This window comes from Electrona antarctica, assembly GCF_951216825.1.
Source record: "Electrona antarctica genome assembly, chromosome: 13".
Taxonomy (NCBI): Eukaryota; Metazoa; Chordata; class Actinopteri; order Myctophiformes; family Myctophidae; genus Electrona; species Electrona antarctica.
The window spans coordinates 30439958-30461282 of record NC_136794.1 but is presented as its reverse complement, the minus strand read 5'-3'; the positions used below and the strand labels follow the sequence as shown (position 1 = coordinate 30461282).

The 21325-nt window shown below is 42.3% G+C and overlaps 1 protein-coding gene across 1 annotated transcript; it reads right to left on the bottom strand.

Annotated features, from left to right (window-relative positions):
• Window positions 1–655: 655 nt before the first annotated feature.
• Window positions 656–19261, bottom strand: LOC306934708 (chondroitin sulfate synthase 2-like). The gene is made up of 6 exons (XM_079517400.1): window positions 18728–19261; window positions 14444–15008; window positions 8777–8965; window positions 6768–7003; window positions 5743–6370; window positions 656–5449 (listed from the first exon to the last, which is right to left on the bottom strand). The coding sequence occupies exons 1-6, from the start codon at window positions 19027–19029 to the stop codon at window positions 5051–5053; spliced, it is 2319 nt and encodes a 772-aa protein (XP_079373526.1). The 5' UTR covers window positions 19030–19261; the 3' UTR covers window positions 656–5050.
• Between the last annotated feature and the right edge of the window lie 2064 nt (window positions 19262–21325).

Sequence of the window (21325 nt, the reverse complement as noted above, 5' to 3'; positions counted from 1 at the left end):
GGGCGTCCACGCAGGGACCCTCAGGGTACCTTTAGGGGGTACCAAATGGACCCTGACAGATCCGTAACTCTTGAGAGTTTTGGGGGTCCTTGAAATAAATAAATAACGTTTGAGAACCACTGACCAGATCAATACACGGGACATTGTGGCACCTGGGTGTGATTTGTCGCGAGCAGTAGGGGGCGCTGCTGTAGCAACGGGATACCATGAGCCGTATGTACACCACCTGCTGACTAATTGAGCCAATTGTGGTGGAAACGTCTAAAACATACTTTTCAGGATTAAAAAAATAAAAATTTGCAAAAGTATTGACGCTTTTGTGCGAAAAGTTCAAATATGGAGACGTTTCTGACCGACAGCAACGTAATCAATCAGCATGTGTTTTTGTCTAATGTGCCGTCCACATTGCACACTACGACTACAACTATGAAGATATTGTTTTTAAAATACTTCAAATTCAAGTGGATGAACGAGTCCACACCACAACTATAGTGAAGACAGTGGTGACTGATATAGTAATGTAGTAATTCTGTGTTTCCTAGAACTAGAGGTCTGAAAAAAATCATTAACATGGTGAAACACATCTTGATGATGTCATCAGGATGTGTTTCACCATGTTAATTATTTTTATTATTTCCACACAACAGCTCTAAGGTATATTAATGACATAGTAAAATGTTGAAAATGGGTGGTTTTCCCCTTTAACGTCACCCATTTTCAACCTTATCTTCAATGTAATTGGTCCCAATTACGTTCATTATAAGCTGGGACAACCGCCTACTATGAGTCTCATTGGAGGGCTCTAGGCTGTTCAGAAACCTGCCTAGCAATAACATCGTCAGTGTGGATTCCAAGATGATAAAAAATAAAGTTTGTATGCTGAAATAGAATAATGTTCCATTATTATTATTTGTATTTGTAATGTTTGAAATGCTGACCAGTGATGTCATTTGTAGAAAGGTTTCTGAACTGTCCACAGCCCTCCTCTAAGTCTAAGACACAGTGAGTAGAGACAAAAGTGGTCCTTTAAGCCCCATACTTTACTTAGTTGTAGGACAGTGTCATGTGCCAAAAATACCTCACAGATTAAACTTGCTTTGAGGTTGTAGATCATACATTAAGGCAGCATGTGGCACGGGGATGTGTGGCATTGCTGAATGCAGCGATACATCATATACAGCATACAGCAGGAAATGGGGCCCGGGTGTACACTATCATCCAACATTGTACGCTCATCGTATGACGGCATTGCGTGCCGGACGTGTATCTACATACCCATCTACAGCACCCACGGTGTGTTTTTTGGAGCTCTGTGTGCGACACAGCAGCACAGAAATGTGTGTGGGGAGGAATTGGCATAATTGGGAGGAGGGAAAAAAAAGATAAGATATCGGCTATTGTCGACACCGGACACGTGACATTTCTGAAGCATTAAAAAAACAACAAGAAAGAGATTGCCTACTATTCTTTGGATTTGCTGTACAAGAGAATTTGTTCAAAGATTAAAAAAGGAAAGAAAATGCATTCGTTTCACGATGAAAAGTGTCATTAGTGTTCATCTCAGAGAAAAATAACAAATACAGTAAAAGTATTGGCTAGTACATTTACAGTGTATTCAAGGAAGGAACATCAGCAAAACGAGGAAGTATACATCTTTAAATTTCAGGCAATAATCACATACAGTGTTATATATAAATAATATACTGTATAAACGTACCACTGCACATCGCGGCACATGTCAAATGAAATTAAAAAGTTATAAAAACTCCCGTCCTCAATTGGACAGTTATCAAACTCTTTACATATTAAAATGTACAGTTATTGCACGTTGTTAATTTAAAACTGACATTTCAGAACTCAGGTTGTCCAGTATCTGCTTACATCCACCGCCAAAATAAAGGCCTCTTGTTCATCTGCACTGTAAAACCTGCAGTATCAACTTTACTCTAGTGTACAAATGGAACAAAATGGACCCCTACGGATGCATTTGGTTCCATTTGTACACCCTGAGTGTTACAGACTTGTAATGGGAACCAGTGCTTTAGAGTACACTATGACAGGGAGAGAGCGACAACCTGGATAAGAGTAAGTAGACAACCACAGTATTATTCAATAACTTAACGTCAACAATAGTCGATATCCCGAAAGCCGAGACAGGAAACTGTCGTCTGTTTGTCATTTCCATTCTATTCTGACTGTATGACAGAAGCATTTGAATATGATGTTTGGCAACAGTCTGGCTCGTGAGACTAATATCGAACAAATAGCGAATGGACATATTGTTTTTTAGATAAAACATCTTGATGATAATGATGGCCACAAAACAGAATTATTATTCCTTGAATTGGACAGACAACATTCATGAAATATGTATGTAATCATAACAATTACATTCTTAATAATCTCATATTCTAACAATTGAAAAGACAAATGAAAAAACAAAAAAAAAAAAAAGAATTGGCCATGGCTTTTGGCTCTTTTTCGACTATGAAGGGTAAATCGCGGTCCATACTTCAGACGACCAAACCTTTGTTCAGAAAGGAGGGGGGTGATATAACTACAAATTGACATCATTCAGATGATCTGAGAACTTTTTCTCTGAACCTGTGCTTTGGGGAAGCCTTTCCGAACCGGAAGATGGTATTGGCCTTAACTTCAGAACCATAACCTTCCATAGTGTCGGGTGGAAACCAAGTTTCCTAAACTGTTACTTTTCAGGAGGATTCAAATTCAAAAATAGCAAATTATGCTTTTGTGTGACACTGTAGTATGTTCAAGTAGGGCATGAAATTACAAAAACACAAAAAGTTTGAATATGGAGATACGAAGTTTCTGCCCAACAGCAAGTCGGCAACAGTATCCTGAGACTTGCTGCTAGTATTTTTTGTTTGTCATAACCGCAACCACCCCTGAGGGGGAAGATGTAAGAAACTGTGTAAATAGCAGCTCTACAAGCTATATTTTTCGGATATTTTTGTACCACGATCCTGTGTAGGGCCTAAAGTAGGTTTTCGCTTTAGTCCTTGCAGTCGAAAATAGCCATTTGACCAGAAAGTGACCTTTGTGCATTCTTTCATCTCACCCCCATATTGACCTCTGTTGACAAAGTCAAGGATAGGCATTGATCTATCCAGGAAAGGTAGAATCTAAATAAACTCCCCTGATCCCACGGCCAGGAGCCTTCTCTATGACCTTTGGGAGGCTAAATATTGACAGCGTCTAGAGTCCATTGCCACCAGTAGAGATGCATGTACAAGCCTGGGACGAATGGGATCAGGATAATTCCATCATGACCTACTGGAATAGGACAGGATGCAGGATAAGCTGCAACATGGGAGCTGTGCATGCACTGGAGCTGACCCAGCACTGGAAAACAGCCTGGGAGCTTTGCATGCACTGGAGCTGACCCAGCACTGGAAAACAGCCTTTCTGTTCATCTCTAGTATTTCAGCAGTTAATCAATTTAATCGATTATTGAAGATAATGGGGGAGAAATTAAATGTAACTTTTTTTCTGAATACAGCAAAAGTAACAGATATACTGTACAAGCTCATAACGCGTCACAATGCGATTCGTTTTTTTCGCACACGAGACCAAAGTAATTGATTTTGTCAATTACAAAAGAAATCTATTGGGATTTTTCCCCGCCGATTCATTGATATATATAAAAAAATAAAGTCATTCTCAATTATTCAAATCGCTAAGATGATAATCAACAGTTGGAGCCTGACTCTCTAGACAAGGGTATCAGATGATGGCATAACAATAGCAATCTATTCTTGCATATCTTCAGTAATAATCTCATACTGGACCCAACGTCCATATATCAGTGCCAACACTTGGTGCTTCCATACTAAACTGTAACAGAATACTACTTCACAACACTGTTTGTTCTTTATGGCTAAATAACAAGGTATAGTTGGAATGACTATGATGCGATCTAACACTCAACAACAAATATAATCATCATAGTACAATATCGTCTGTCGGGTGGAAACCTCATAATGGAGATAGGAGGTTTCTGCCCGACAACAACGCCATAGAACTTGAACCACATGAACCCTAGCATCCCATTTCTGGGGCCACGGACATTCAACATGAATAGCAGATCTACAAGCTCACAACAAGTCCCATTGTGACGCATTGCGTTCTGTAGACAAGAGTTTTGTTTAATAACATTTTCCCAAAATAGGGACGCCAGGGTTTAATGTTGTTGAAAGTAGAAGTGTTTGGAGATGTGTTGAACTGCACACGTGGACAGCATCGAAATGACTACAAATCCAATGAAGAATCCAATCCAGCAGATGGCAAACAGATGTGAAAGGCACATACAGTGCACACACGAAGCTGTGCTTTGATAAGCATGCTCCAATGAGCAAACCATCAAAAGCTCGGCAGGCCTCAAAACGCATGCAGATTGTGGTGTTGTGTATATATTTATAAACATATATACGGTTACCCATCTGAGCCATCTACTATCAGCGGAGCAGAGAAGTAGTGCTAAAAGGAAACCTGCTTGTTTCCTCAGCACCGCTTTTGTATGGATGGACATCACTTACACTGTAAACAATTCGCAGAAAATTATTCATTAGGAATGTACTGCATTCATTTCTCCACACAAGCTAGAACTCTGCCCAACACACAAACACATTTTGTATTACTATACTTGCAAAGGACATTATGAATGGCATTTTCAAAATGTTTTGCTTCTTTTTACCCTAAAAGCCCCAAATCTACAAGCTCACAACGCATTGCGCTGCGACGCATTGTGAGCTTATATATTGGCTCTTTTCTGTACATGACACCAGCAGGCAACTAGGTATAAATCAGGCATAAGTCTAACCCCTAAACCTAACCTCTAAATCTCTGATACTAACCCCAACCAGAATAATACAACCTGAATCTTTTCCTGATTGTAAGCCCCCTTCTGAAATTCTACTATAGGCTACTCATGGCGACATTTGGCCCTCACAAGTATAGTAAGTACAAAACACACACACACACACACCCACACACACACACAGAGAAAGAGTCGTCATGAGACATGCGGTCAAGTGCTATTTCCTTGTTCCTGTTCGAACAGCAGCATGGCGAGCTGCGAGCGGGAGCCCAGGCCCTCCAGGTTGCTCTGCACGCAGCGGTGGTATTGCTCCTCGCTGAGGCGCGGGTTGCACGCCCGCTGGCGGTACCGTTGGTGCAGCGCCGGCTCCACCGCCCGGAACACATGCAGCACCGAGTACTTGACGAACATGTCGTAGACATCCAGCGTCTCCAGGAGCTCCTCGTTCTCCTGCACGTCCGCAGTCATGCGCGAGCGCGTCGACATGTAGTCCGAGTTGTAGAAGCACGCCTCGTCGAAGGTTTGGCGGTCGAAGTGGCCCGAGTCCCGGAGCAGGTCGACGGAGGCCGGCGGCTGCTGGTTGTGGTAGGCTACGTCGGGGTTGTAGTCCTGCAAGTACAGTAGGCCGGTCACAGTAGCGGTGTTAATGTCGTCAAACTTAACGAAAAATGTTCGCCGACTAACATTTTTTCACTGACAAAAACTAAATGAGGACTAAATAAAAACAAAGCGATGACTAAAACTATGACTAAATGTACTGTCAATTTCGTCAACAAATAACTATACTAAAATGTTTGGGAGGACACTAGTGGAGAAGAGATACAGTAGAACTAAAAGGGTGAATTATTTCTAGGACAATGAATGGTCAAGTACAATTTGATGATGGCGACAGGCAGCCCTACCTGGAAGTGGACGGGGAAGAACACCTGCCAGTTGTTGATGGAGTTCATGCGACAGCGGTTCAGGAACTCCGAGTTGACGTTGGTGTCGACGTTGGCCAGGAAGAACAGCGTGTCCACTGGGTGCTTCTTGGAGATGATGTCCATGAACTTGATCTGTGACGGCGTCTCCGTCTTCACGCTGATCCAGGGGATCTTCACGGCGGGGTACTTGCGCTCGTACGCGGTGATCTGCGCCTTCACGCTGGCAAATATGTCGTTGTGGTTGACCTGCTGCGCCTCCACCGGGTCGTAGATGAACAGCAGCGTCAGGACGGCGTTTTCGCTCGTCTCAAAGGCATTGGAGGCGAATACCTCGAAGAAGCGGTTGGCGTAGCTCCGGTCCTGCAGCGTCAGGGGGATGATGATGTGGATCCTGGTGGCCTCCGTGACGTAGGGCATGGGGATGATCTCGATGCGGCTCAGCGGGCGCACCAGGTGGACGCGCTTGGTGATGGAGCGGCTGTGGCCCTTCTGGTTGACCACCTCCAGCCGCAGGTCCAGGGTGTACTCCATGCCCCGGGTGGGGTCGAAACGCCGGTACCCGTTGATAAGCTGCTGCTTCTTCAGATGGAGCAGAGGTTCGTACTTCCTGTTGATGAGGTTGTCACAATTATTACAAAATGGTCTAATCGCAATTATTTGAGATAATCGCAATTATCTTGTCATAATCATGTCCACGTTGAAAAATGTTCATACAAAAAGCTGAACTATCAGATCTACACGCTTACAACGCATCACTTTGTGACGTGTTGTAAGCTTGTAGCTATTTCCGCTATTTTTTTAAGTATAAATTTCATAAAACATTCCAGTAATTTCTTGGTATATTTCAGTTATTTGTCATATCTGCCCTGTGCCTAAAACGCCTAAAAGGCAAACGGAATTGGAATTTCTATTCATAATGCTCCAATGCCCAATGGCAGAAACACAATTAAATCGTTAATCGCAATTATTCGTCAACTTAAAATGTGTAATGGTGACAGCTCTACCTGTTGAGCTCGCCCATGGCCACGTCGATTATGTCGGCCACGTCCAGCTTGTCGACGCCCTGCAGCTCGCACTTGGGAGAGCTGTCGGCGCACACGTAGATCTGCTCCTCTGTGAAGTACTCCCACCGAAGGACCTCGAAGCGGGACTTGGGCTCGAAGGGCGGATTGACACCCACCGGCCACTGGGAGGTCCGGTTGCCGTCGAAGGCCACCACGCTCACGTTCTTTATTTGCTCCTGTGGAAATGTGAGCGGAATGTGTTAAAAGGAGGCACTTCAGCCATTTTCATGTAATTGGTCACCTTTATTAAAGTGTCACTCCCCAACATGCATATTAAAATAAAAAGCACATGCGAGAATAAAAATTGTGGACCACTCACAAGGAGTTGTGAGAGACACAGTTTTGAGACACCAGTAGGAGCCCTGAGTGCGAGAAGCATCGTGCACGCATCCGACTGGGTGACGGGATACTGCTGCGCGAGCGCTGGCGCTTTGGCATGGGGGGTCAGATCAACATATGGATTGAATTCTGTACTGGCCATGTATGGAGCGTGTCTTGAGTGTACAGGGTTTGATGAGGTCAGATCAGCACATGGAATGTCAGCTCCATATGGAGATTTAAGGGTGGCAGCGGGGCCACTGTCTTGAGTGTACAGGGTTTGATGAGGTCTGGCCATATATGGAGCGTGTCTTGAGTGTACAGGGTTTGATGAGGTCAGATCAGCATATGGAATGTCAGAACAAGTCAGCTCCATATATGGAGATCTAAGGGTGGGAGGGAGGGCAGTGTCTTGAGTGTACAGGGTTTGATGAGGGCCCAGGTAGGCCTTAATTTTCGGGCCTGTTAATAACTTTGGGGTAGGCCCATCTAGAGTTTGAATGGGCAGGTATCAGTGAAAAGGGAGACATTGAAAAGGAAGGACGGGTGGGGAAGGATCAATATATGGAATGTCAGAACAGGTCAGCTCCATATATGGAGATCAAAGGGTTTGAGGTTTGAGTGAGGTCAGATGTAGAGTTGCTGGCCGGCTCCATATATACAGATCTAGGTGATGATCCAGTCTTCTCCATGTATGGCTATCCGTATCCAGGGTTTGATGAGGTCATTGTCGTGATCTTCATATATGGAGTGTGTCACGAGGCGTGATGGACTGATGGCCGTATATGGTGCTGTGACGTTTCACGAGGTGTGATGTCACGACTGACGGACAGATCATAGGTCGCAGATAGTAATCTGCGACCTATGGTCGCAAAATCAAAGTACAAAAACAAAATACAATGCACAATACAACACCAATGCTCATTATATTATAAGATGTCTACTCACTCTGCGTCTCAGAGGAGCGTGATGGCAGATCGATAGGCAGGTTCATTTCAAAGGGATTGTGACATGCAAACTTCTATTAATGCAAGAACAATGGCTTGCGCGTTTCAGCGCTAACTTTCCTGATTACCTTGAAACCCCCATCGATGACATCATCGGTAGGCAGGTTTTTTAACTGGCCGCAGCCCACCAATGAGACCCAGGGTGAGTAGACCGAAATGGTCTTATAATGAGCATTAGTGAGGACCAATTATATATATAGTTAAGGATGACAATTTAAGTGAACACAATTACCTATTCAAGGACCTGACCTTCATACTAGGACCAATTAGTACAATTTGGATTTGGACATGAGCAGAAGGGATCTTGAATAGTGATTAAAACTTTTAAATTTCAAAGACTCAGTTTGATAAGCATGTGGCCACAGCCCCCCATTTAATGGATTCTAAATGGACCTGTAAAAGGTCCATTTAGAATCTCCCCAAAGGAAACCTGACGGCCCCTCTACTCCACATTGAGAACAAGTGCTTTACGTTACTCTGTAACTCAGCATTCCATACCATGCAGCCATACCAAACCCCCGTCTCTCTTTGTCTGGTGATTACAGACCTGTGAGGGTCCATTTGGTACCCGTGGAGGTACCCCACGTTGAGAACCAGTGATCTAGTTTGTTTGTTTTCCGTTACCTGCAGCTTGGCGATCTCTTCGTAGGTTCGCCGCAGTTCGATCTCACTGAAGTGCCTGTGCAGTCGATACATCTGCTCCGGCTCGGCCACGGGGTGGACGGTCAGGGCGTTCTCAAACTGCACACTGCTCTCCTCTTCGCTTGGATCAGCAGCATCTTTGTCCAGCTTGTGATGATAATACTGAAGCCCCTGGAAGAGAAAAGAAAAGAGAAACATCTTATTCTCTTAAAACCGGGAAAGAGAATAATTAGATTTTAGCTATTTAAAATAGCTGATCTACAAGCTCAAAGCTAGCTTGTACATCTGCTATAATTTGAAAAATCTTGAAGTATTGAATAATTGTGATCACAAATCTTCTCTTCTGAGGGTCCCTGGCACAAAACATTTCCTTGACACGAAGAAAGTTTGAGAAAGTTGATTTAGAAGCCATTTGTAGAATCGGCCTCAGGTCTTAATGGTTTAAAAGGGAGCACTTTGCTAAATGTTCAACCTTATCTTGATACAATAAAGTGTACACAATGTTAATGTGCTCCACAATTATGTTATGTGGGAGTAGTTAGCCATGGCCATTGCTTAACAACCATATACAAAATGTGCAGACAAGGCAATGCATATATTGATTTTGATACGTGTGAACGTGCGCCAGATGTTTGTCTTAGGCCTACTCTTGTTTCGGCATTTAACGCCTCTCCTACTGCCTGTGGCGGCAACTTATTTTATTACTTATTAGTTTCCCGAAAATGTAATGGTATCAATATCTGAACATAGCTTACGCAACATGTTTAAAATGTTGGACTCCCTCCCCAGGCTGGGAAAAAGTGACCTAAACAGAACGGCCCAGGAAGCTTGAGCAGAGGAGGAGGAAAAAAAAGAGAGAGAATCCAATCTGATCAAGCTATTAAAAGACAAATTACAAAAATATCAAATCACCGCTTGATGGAAGGTCAGTCTGTCTTATTAATGTTTGCCAACAGCTTGGCATCTTTACAGTAGCACAGAAGCTTAATATATGACTTGTTGCATGTTTGTTTTTTTAGACTGTATTAATCAATGTTTTGAACCCTCTATTTTTAGTAAAACGGGCCGAGGTAAAATATAATATTATTTCAGTCTACACCAGAGTAGATTTTGATTTGTTGTAATGTAAAAAAATATAATTTAAACCTGCTTCTCGATAATTTGATACACCTACATAACGTCTGTCTGGTGGAAACCTCTTATGTCTAAAATATTTACTTTTCAGTCTTCAAATTAAAAAACAGCAGATCTGCTACTTTTGATACTTTAGTGTGAAAAAACAGTTAAAGTTAAAATAAGGAGATAAGGTTTCTACCCGACAGCGTCGATACAGTATATAGTTTCATTGCCCTAGTTCTGTTTACCAGAGAACCTCTCTACCTTCTCAGCTACAGCCGGCCCCCCGTTCTTGATGTTTCTCAGCGGAAATAACCGATTTTCAAGCTTACAAACGCAGTGCACACCGTGCATTAAAATATCAGCTATTTTCAGTGTGCGACGCCGTTGTGCATCTAAATATAAACCCGACGTTCCTCGAGTCACATTATTATCAGTAGATACTGTACATGCCTGTCATTGCTGGGCTTTTCCAGCTAAATAGATGCCTCTGTGTTCTCTCTGCGAGCACAGCCAGGGCTTAAAGCTGCACTATCCTCTTCTACCCTGGATTTTAAACGGTTCCCTTTGAACCTGGTTTCTTTTCAAGTGCTATATACAGTATATACACACACACATATATGGTTAGAGCATAGAGACCATAGAGCTGAGCTTGCTTGCTCAGGGGATAAATTAAATCAGGTCAAGCTTTGTGTCAGATCCTGTGTCTAGGTGAGAAATGCATGACCTTTGACACAAATTACAATCTAAATGTCTTAGGGAGAGCAGAGAGACAAAATACAACCACTCCAATTGCATTATGTTATATCAAATTAACATACTGATTAGACAAACATGTTATTCATTAAAATAAATTACATAGTGCCACTTTTGTGGGGGGGAAATAGCTGATGTTATCATCTAAATGATCGAAATAACTAGTAACTAAAGTCGTTAAATGACTGTAGTAGTGGAGTAAACAAAATAAGCACAGTACTTGAGTGTACTGTATGTACTTAGTTACTTTCCTCCACCATCACCACAGTGAAATGCCAACTGTTTTCATCCGCCCTCCCAGAGTTTTTCTTTTGACTTTTCCCCTACTTTCTGTGTGTTTGTGTGTGTGTGTGTGTGTGTGTGTGTGTGTGTGTGTGTGTGTGTGTGTGTGTGTGTGTGTGTGTGTGTGTGTGTGTGTGTGTGTGTGTGTGTGTGTGTGTGTGTGTGTGTGTGTGTGAGAGAGAGAGAGAGAGAGTGTGAGAGTGTGAGAGAGAGTGTGAGAGTGTGTGTGTCTCTCTCTCTCTCTCTCTCTCTCTGCGGGAGTCCTCGTCGCCTGAGGCGCCCTGATGACCACCAAACTCTCTCTCCTTTGTTTTCCCACTTAACAAGATCGTTTCCAGTGGTCGAATGCAACCAAGTACATTTACTCAAGTACTATTTACTTAAGTACAATTTTGTGGTATACTTTTACTTTAATGCACCTCAGTGGCAAATATTCTACATTTTACTTCAATTATTTGACAGCTTTATTACTAGTTACAGATATATTAGAAAACATATCGTTGCTGTCGGGCAGAAACCTCTTATCTCCATATTTTCTACAAGCTCGTTTTGAGCTAGTAGATCTGCTTCTTTTGAACAGAGTTTTTGATCAGTTTTGGACATTATGAGGTTTCCACCCGACAGACGATATAGTAATCACACATGCACCTTAAATGTAATCTGTGGGACCTCAACAAATAATTGGGAGCATGTGTGCTGTGCAACCAAAATATATCTGCCATTAGTACTAGTACTTTGGTACTGTACGTATATCTTGATGCCAATACATTTGAGTATTTTTATAGTGTATGATATTGCTACTTTTAATCCTTACTTTTTTGTATGTTAATAAAATGCGGACACTCGTATGCGATATAATAATCATGGGTTTTAATTTCACTCTGTGTCCAAATGCAACCAAATGTGGGTCAAAACTGAGCATTTTGATGGACACTGGAATTGACTTTTAAGACATTCATGTTAATTTGAGCAGCGGTAGGGCTCTCTAAAGTCAAGTGGATCCTAAATGACACACTGTATTTACTCCCAACTCGTTTGGTGTATTTTTTTCACTGTATATTTGCACATAAAGTGAAATTTGTCCTCTGCATTTACCCATTGTAATTATTAGGAGCACTGAGCGCAATTAGTACAGTGCTCAGGGAGCAGTTGGGGGTTAAGTGTCTTGCTCTTGTCTTGCTCACGGGAATTTCAACACATACGTAGGCCAGGGCACGAACCCAGGGACCTTCTGTTTCCCAGATGGATTCTCTACCCACTCAGTCCATTGATAGATACAGGTATGAACCGGGTACACAATAGTCATTACAAAAAACAATATAAAAGGCTGAACATGTTAGGTTTGCATAATGTATGAACCATTAGTGGATAGAATAGAGGAATAAACTTCATTCTATCACCATTCACACCAGTACAAAAACGGCATAAATCTATCTGCATGTGGACTGACAGGGTTAGCATACCGTAGGTTATGAACCTTTCATATAATATAGATAGGACCTAACTGGAGAGAATAAATAAAATGACACAGGCTGAAGACATCCTGCTCCACACTGCTTTTACCTGACCCAGTACTAGTGGTACTACTAGAATGGTCTCTCCTCAGCTTCTTGACCTCACACGTTAATGACATTACTGGAATAGGGCATGTTGAGTCCACAAGGGATTTATTTTCACACCCTGACCCTACCTGAACTCACCTGGACAGATTATCCATTTATAACAGCTGCTTTTACTGCCTGACAGGATACAAGTCTGCTCTATAATCACTGGTGTAGTACTCAAGTACTCTAGTAGCAATACCACAATGTCCGTCTGTTACAAGGAAACGTCCTGTACTGTCCTTGAGTAAAAGTACAAAAGTATTGATGAATATCCCAAGATGTACTGTCGACTGAAAATGGCAGATTTCTATCGGCTATTTCCGAAAAGCCAAAGTATAAAATGGGGCGTATGTGGTTAATAACATATATTGTCTCTTTCGGGTGGAAACCTCATATGTCCAAAACAGCAGATCTACAAGCTCAAAACATGTCACTTCGCACTGGGTTTCGAGCTTGTCTACTCCAGAGCCACAGAGTTGCGACATTGAGGGGGCAGAAAACAGCCCGGCCACGTGGTTCATTCATGTACTCGCGCGAACCCATAGACTCCAATGTAAACTTCCAGTGTCCCTATTCGCCAATAGAAGTCTATGTAGAAGAGCCGCCATTGGAGCCCCATTAAGTGAACTGAGTTGTCGTAACTCTGTCTTACTCTATAGCTCTGGTCTACTCTAGATACTGTGTATCTGCTACTTTTGATGCTTTTGTGTGACGCTGTAGTATGACCAAGTAGGGCATTAATTTAATTCACGAAAAAACACAAAAAGTTAGAATATAGAGATAAAGAGATTTCTCCCCGGCAGCGACAATATATTTTGTAATAATAATATTCATTATTCATCTGCAAAGTAACTACAAACTATTTTACAAAGTATTGTAGTAAAAAGTACATTTGTGTCTGAAATGTAGAGGAATATAAGTATATAAAGTGTGGAGAAATGGACACTCAAATAAAGTAAAAGTACCTCAAAACTGTACATAAGTACAGTACAGTTAAATTTACTTAGTTGTTTCCACCACTGTCTATAATACAGATGTCCACGCTGTCTTAGCTCTGTCACTGCAGTGTTAACACAGCTGTCTGTCTGTTTCATGTCAGGACATTCCCAGAGGCACAGAATCATTTCTGTCATGCAACTGAGTCTCCTGACTGATGCTGGGCCAAACAAAATGATGTCACCTTGTTTATTTATGCACTCTATTCCCACATGTTTTTTGAAAGCTACAATTCGGGAATCATTTTAATGAACATAAAACATTATTTTGACCACACTGTATGGTAGCACAGGGGTTCCCAAACGTTTTAGCTCGAGACACAAAAGGTCCCCAGGACCCAAACTAGTGAAAATAGCCGATCTACAAGCTCATTGTGTTTTAGAGATGCTCCGATCGGTGATCGGCCGATCGGTGCAATTTACCCTCTCTGTGATCGCAATTTACCCTATCTGTGATCGCAATTTATCTGGAGAAGCCGTCTTATAACATTTAAGTGGTATAAGTCAATCAGATATATAGTATAATATAATTTTGCATCTTTGTGACAGGCCTAAACATTCTCCCCTTCCTCCCCTCCCCGTTTTGACATATAATCATTTTGGAAACATAAAACGTTTTCCCCTTACGCACAATATCGGTATCGGCCGCCAATCATGAGAAAAACAATCGGTAATCGAGATCGGTCCCAAAAAACCTGATCGGAGCATCCCTATTGTGTTTCCTTATTTATGACACATATGGTACCCGGCCCAGTGTTTGGGAAACTATGGATGATATCGCAATAGAACTAATACATCTGCAGTGGTTGGAGCTGGTCTCCCTACTCTTTTGTTGACAAATACAGAACTCTGTGGGTCCACGGTCAAAAACATAATCAATTGCTTTTTAAACTTACCTCATGTTCTTCGACACAGTTGGTGTTGGCATAGTCGATGATGCACCTTCCCAACCACTCGTCCGGCCTGGCGCTCAGGATGTCGTTCCTACAGTTCTCCAGGAAGGGCTGCAAACGAAGGAGCAGCGCCCGTGACAACAGGTAGCCAAACCCCCCGTAACAGTACCTCCCTTCCATCTCCCCGCCGATGAACTCCTCCGGACTGCCCATGTACAGCTCCTTCTCCATGCTCAGGTGGCCCACCAAGGCCTTGATGCGGTCCGCCTCGGTGTACGTGTCGTCCTGGACGAAGTAGAACCAGTCGTACTCGTTGACGTGGTGCTCCAGGACGTACTTGATGGTCTGGAACATGTTCCAGATGAGCCTCTCGTCCCCGTGCGTGACCACGAACATGCCATGGGGGACCTTGCGGTTGCGCGTTCCCGTGAAGAAGACCACGGTGTCCAGGTGGTGGCTGATGGTGCGGTTGACGGCCACGCCCAGCGTGTTGATGGTGCTCTTGGATGTCAGGACTCCGGCAAAGAGGCGCTCTCGGATCCCCAGCTCTGTGCTGATGTACTTTGCCCTGTTAAAAGCATCAAACAGGTTTTGGATGTGTCAGACTACCAGCAACAGTGACACTTCCAAAGGCATGCAACAGCTTGTGTGGTGTAACATCACAGTCATGACATTTTAATTGTCACACAAATAATTGTGATTAATGTTTTAATTGTGTTTTTGGCATGGACCATTGGAACATATGAAAAATTTAAAATGAAATTACCGCATTTCCGTTTGCGTTTTAGGCTTTGTAAACAAACAGAGCAGGGCAAACAGGGCAGGGCAGATATGACAAATAACTTGAATAGGCCTACTATACAAAACTTTTTTTTTTAAATAGCAAGAATAGCCAATCTACAAAGCTCACAAGAGAGTATGCGATAATTGTGACAGGCCTAAGAACTACCAGTAAAAGTGACACTTCCAAAAGGCATGCAGCAGCATGCGTGATTCATCCCTACCATCACAGATACGGTGGAGAAGCCAGACCTCAAGTATATTTTTTGCATATTTCATGCATAGCATGGCTGTTCTGAATCCTAGTAATATAGAAAGTATGTTAAGGGAAAAGAGGTAATGTTTGGAAGTCAGTTGTTGACGTTGGACAGGATCCAAACCTAACCATAGAATGGCCGTACTAGAGCACAAAGCTCCATCTTGTGTCAAAAGAGCAGCGTGCCCTGGATGGAAAAGTAAACATGCAAATACGGTGGTGATCTAATAAAACCCTTAGATTAATCACTTTTGTGATATTGTTTTACTCACCATTACGCTTATAATTAATGACATTATGTTGAGGGATTTTAAGCCACATATCACTGATGTCCACAATGACAAGAGCCTGTAAAAACTACTAGCACTGTGCCAAAAAGACTAGGGCTTATACCTCAAATAATGCACCAACTCACAGCTGTTTAGACACAGCCTCTAGACTTAGTAAACGGGACTTGAGTCGGCTCTGTACTTGGACTGCTTTTTATCATTTCCATTCTCTTCGCTAAAAATATCCGATCTACAAGCTTAAAGGGGGTGAAATTGCAACATGTTTTGAGCTTGTACTAATGGTCTCTCCCATACAGATGCTAGGGTTCAAGTGTTTAAAGGGTTAAAGGTTTTAGACAAAACCTCTGCAATTTGTTGAGGGTCAAAATGGTTGACAGAAAATACTTGGCCATGGACCGGCGCACATTCCATGCTGTTCTGCATGTCTGAAACCTGACTTCTGATAGCGGATTTGAATGTTACTATCAACCCATATGAACCTGTAGGTTACTTATCAAGACCATGCAATGAAGCCAGTAGGCTCTACTGGAGCGGAGACGTTGTTGTTGTCAGCCAGTGGCGCTGGTCGCGTTGTCCGACTACTAACCCTATTACTAACCCTATTACTAACCCTAACTCTAACCAAGTCGTAATTTCACTTCTGCGTTTCCTAATCACAGCCAGTAGGCTCCAGTAGAGCCTACTGGCTCCATTGCATGGTCTTGATGAGTAACCTACTGGTGATAACATTCAAAGCGGATGCTTCTGATTGTAGTCTGCATTGGCTTGGCCCACTACGAGTCTACGACCATTCAAGATGTCTCTGTAAGATCACTGTTGACAGTAATTTACCAGGCCAAAACAAAAGAACCCATAAAAAGACATAAGATTGAGGATCACAATTTGTCTTGTTGCTACATGTCAAGGAGCCAAAACTAACACATTTTGCTGTAGTGATGGGATCACATAAAAGGAAATCTTGAATCGTAAACTGGGCTTGAATAATAGATGCCGAACAACCTGAACACAGTACTATCCTCCTATCATTTGCAACCCTGAGAGTTTATGAAATATGAATGTAACCAAATGGTACACTCTCAGTGTTTAGAGCAGAGGTTCTGAATGTGGGGTCCAAGAAAATTAGTTAACATAGCATGACAATCTGTTTAACCACTTCAAACCTATTAAAAAATAGGCAATGTAGGCCCAGACGGGTAGGGATCCGATGGTAATTCCGACATTAATCCGACATGCGGGAACAACGGTCGGACTAGCGCTCGAACATGCGTACGTGCTTGCCGTTATGCTTAGGTTAGGGTTTGAGGTAGGTTGTAGATCTAATGACTGTCAGACCAATAATAGTGTCAGAACTAAAGCCTGTATCCGCTGGCGTATAGCCATCTGGGCACCCAGGCTGATAATCCAACCTGACAGCGTGTCGCGGGTTCGAGTCCCGATCCTGACGTCCTTTGCTGTGTGTCACTCCCCATCTCTCTTCCTGTCTAGTCTAGTGTCTATCAATAAAGGCAGAAAAAGCCCCCCCAAAAAAATAAAAAAGGGGGGGCAATGTACAAGCTCACACGCGTTACAGTGAGATGTGTTGTGTGCTTGTAGATCTGCTGCTTTTGAATGTTTTTTGTGTTTTTTTTATCTTGAAACATTGTGAAAATATTGGAATAAATTAGAAAAAAATGTTAACACAAATCTTGTCTTCAGGGGTCACACACAGCATATTTCCAAATGGAGGTCTGCAGCCAAATACATTAACGTGGTTAACAGTGGTTAATAGTGGTTCACAACGTTTGAGAACCAGTGGTTTAGTTTAGTGCATAATATTAGGTTGAATTTGGATCCCAGAGGGTAAACAGAACCTGTGGAGTTTCTAGACAGGAATGTGGGGTAGGCCTAATCAAGCTAATTGGTAGGCTATTGTCATGGAAACACAACCTCTCCAGTTATTTCCAACCAGACAACCAACACAATATGAAGTGATGTCATCAGAACAGAACAGAGCAACGTTGGTTATCTGATCTGGCGAAAAAATAAGTTATTTCAAGGACACAACTCCAGTGATGGAAGAATTAGGCTAATCAAATGTTTTACCAACAAGTACAAATATCATTACCACAATGTAGAAATACTCTTGTTGGAAGTAAAAGTATGGTGTTCAAAATGTCAAAGTAAAAGTACTCAATATGCAAAATGTCTCATTTAAAGTTTTCAAAATGAATGCAAATATTTTTTAAATAGCAGATTAGACCATGGACCAGACCCCACTTTAAGAATAACTACAGTGAGATTTGTTGTCATTTTCCAAATTGCCATAACCACATTCATTGTAGCCCACGAACCCTGGACAAGATTGATATTGCACACACACCTAAGGTTAATTAATAATAGCCCAATGTGTAACTTGGGATAAGATTGTTACATTATGGGCTATTTTTTTTAAACTATAGTATAAAACACGTCTCCTTTACAAGTGTGAAGTGGCACACATAAGTGGCACACATAAGAGGCATTATGTTACACAGCTTTTACAGAATAGCAAATGGGACAATGCAAATCAAATGGCAACCTTAATAAAGGAAATAAAGGTGATGGGTGAATTAAAGACAATGTCGTTTCGGCTATCCAGCCTTCATCAGTAACACTGATCAGTGACACTGATGAAGCACCCGTTTCGACTGATAACGGTCGAATCGGCTAGATGAAGGCTGGATAGCCGACACGTCTGTTGTCTTTAATTCACCATGCCCGAATAAAAACTAAAGCAGTGTGCGACCCATCACCTTTATTTCCATTATATGATTTGAACGGGTAACGCACCTTAAGTGTTAAGTCAGAGCGCGGTGGTCACAAGAAAAGTTATAATAACCATATAATAAAAACATATAGGCTGTCTAGGCCAATCAGACATTGCAGCATAGTATTGGGCAATAATCGTGCCACATAAGTGTTGTTCTTGTTCCATTGCCTTACCGAAAAAGTTTCTTCGGACTTTGCTGGACTTGTTTATACGGGACGACCCTCGGCTGGAAGTCCTCTTCGGAGTCCGCATCGTTGCCAGTGGTGCTCGCTATGGAGTTGGGTCTCCTGGCTGCGCCGTCTTGCTGGGACAGAGCTATGGCAGGATCGTCGCCGGACGACCTGGCGTTGTCGAGGAAGCACACCGTCTCCTCCACCCAGTTCACACTCAACAAACTCAGCGTGAAGCCCAGAGAGATGCCGATAATCACCGGGCCGACGGGCCTCAGCAGCGAGACCAGCGTTGAGAACCTCATTTTGCGCGTCCCCGCCGCCAGCGCGTCAACGACAAGAAGAATGAAGAAGAAGAAAAAGAAGAATAAGAAGAAGGAGACGTATGTGCGAACAACAACAGCCGCGGTTCTGGTGGAGTGAGCATCAAAGAGCAGACTGGATACAAAGTAACGATGATGTTGCCAATGCTGCGGCTGCTTTCTTTCTAACTACATTTAATGCACCGATTGTTACGTGTCAGTAACAGTCTGCGTCTAGCCCCTCCCCCTCCTCCTCCTCCTTAATGTTGCCAGATTTTGCGAGAGAAGGAGATTGCAAATACAATCACCCAAGGAGATGCCTTGAAAGCATTTAAGCATGTCAAATGACAAAAATACTCCCATATCTGCTGGGCGAAGTACAACAATGTGCACTGTGCAGACACAGCAACAGCAGCAAGATTCGGGAGCTGCTGTGATATAGGAAAAGGATATCAAATGGAACATAACCACCTGATTGATTGATTGATTGATTGATTGATTGATTGATTGATTGATTGATTGAAGTATTTATTAACACTAACAGTATGCAGAATGGGTACATTTCAAAAGAAAGCACAGGTCAATACAAAAACTGTTACTGTGGACGGCACCATGATAAAGCATTACACTTGTTTACAACAGGGTCCACCATTTTCAATTCATCAGAACATTTAGAGAAGTTAGGGAAGTAAAAAGGGAAAAACATACAGTAACAAGTGACAACAACCCCAAAAGAAGCAATTTAAACCTATTTACAAATTTCAGGTTGAAAATTGCAGATCTACAACCTCACAACGCGTCGTCACGTCACATTGTGAGCTTGTAGAAGTAGATCTTGAAATAAAACGTTCCCATCCCCATCTGAAAACGTTTTCAGATGGGGCTTTTATAGGGACAAATACATAACTCAATTGGGGGTCCTGGACTTGTCATGAACATTTTTCTGAACCACTGGAGTAAATAATAATAATGTTTTTTGAGTGGCCAACCACCAAACCAAACCAACTACTCTTCAGAAACCAGCCCTAAAACCACAAAGCATCAGCAACATTTACAAGTAACTTTACAGAAAAAGAAGTCCAAAGTTGCTTAGAATAAGCAGACATGGCAACAATGCCCCTCCTCCTCGACAGAAACATGAGCGTCACGCACAACACGGTGGGGTATGTTCCAGGACGTCTGCATCGCGATGCACTTCAACCATAGAGTAACGCGCTTGCGCCTATGGGAGGCTGCGCTCTCAGTCGAACAGACGTGCACTGGAACGCGACCATGGGAGAAGCCCCACTGTTGTTCTACCAGCCAGGTGAGGCTGCTGCTGTGCTACTGTCTGTTATGAAGAGGTTATTAAAGGACACAATTGCATTACAACTAATAACTATTGTCTGATAACAATAATTATGAAGAAGACGATGATGATGATTACAATCCCAACGTACATGTACATATTGTATGAATGTAATATTCATACATTGTTATTCATATTGTCATATCTCAGATATCTGACTGCCTTACACGTGGTACGTATGTGGATGGACCACAGCTGTAGCCTGGCTAATAAGCCAGACTAATATCACACTGTCGTGGCAGGCAATTTTTATTTGCCAACGGCTGATTCGCGTCTGGCTTATTAGCCAGGCTACCACAGCTGTTGCCTGTATTTCATGTACAATGTGCTGATGTAATGTGTTGTTGACTGTATCCTGTATGTTATGGATATTCAATGTTCTGTTCTTCATATTGTTTTCTGGCAAACTGCATTTCCATTGAGGGACATCGTTGTGGAATGCCCTGCAGTGCCTACCACCAGGCACCAGCCATCCAAAAGTGTGACTCCCAACCCTCCTTCAAAACCACCATTAAAGGGTAAATTTATTTATAAAGCCCCTTTTGAAACAATGTTACAATTAAAGTGCTGTATGATGGAGACAACATAAACAATCAAGTTAAATCAGGGAAATACGACATAATGTAATAATGCAAAAATTCAGTACAAGGATTAAAACAAAACATAGACCTATACAAGAGAGTCAGGTAACAACATGGGGAAAATGTTTACAGAACAAAAATGTTTTTAACCTGCTCTTAAAACTGTCGAAAGAGCACATGTAAATATTAGCAATTTGCAATTTGCAAAATAAGTCTTCTAGCTTGCAAAAATATTTTTCTCCCCATTGTTTTTTTCTGTAAATATACTTTTACTTCTGACTTCTCCTAGTATTGATGATTTCTTGTAGGGCTATACTGTAGTAAGTATACTGTAGTATTGTATTAGCCTGGCATGGCCAGACTATCACTG

Excerpts from the sequence above, each read along its gene's own strand:
- LOC306934708 (XM_079517400.1), bottom strand. The coding sequence starts at position 19,029 with ATGAGGTTCTCAACGCTGGTCTCGCTGCTGAGGCCCGTCGGCCCGGTG. Across the intron at positions 15,009-18,727 it reads AGTCCGAAGAAACTTTTTCG|GGCAAAGTACATCAGCACAG; the intron begins GTAAGGCAATGG and ends TGCTTTTAACAG. Across the intron at positions 8,966-14,443 it reads ACTGTGTCGAAGAACATGAG|GGGCTTCAGTATTATCATCA; the intron begins GTAAGTTTAAAA and ends TTTCTCTTCCAG.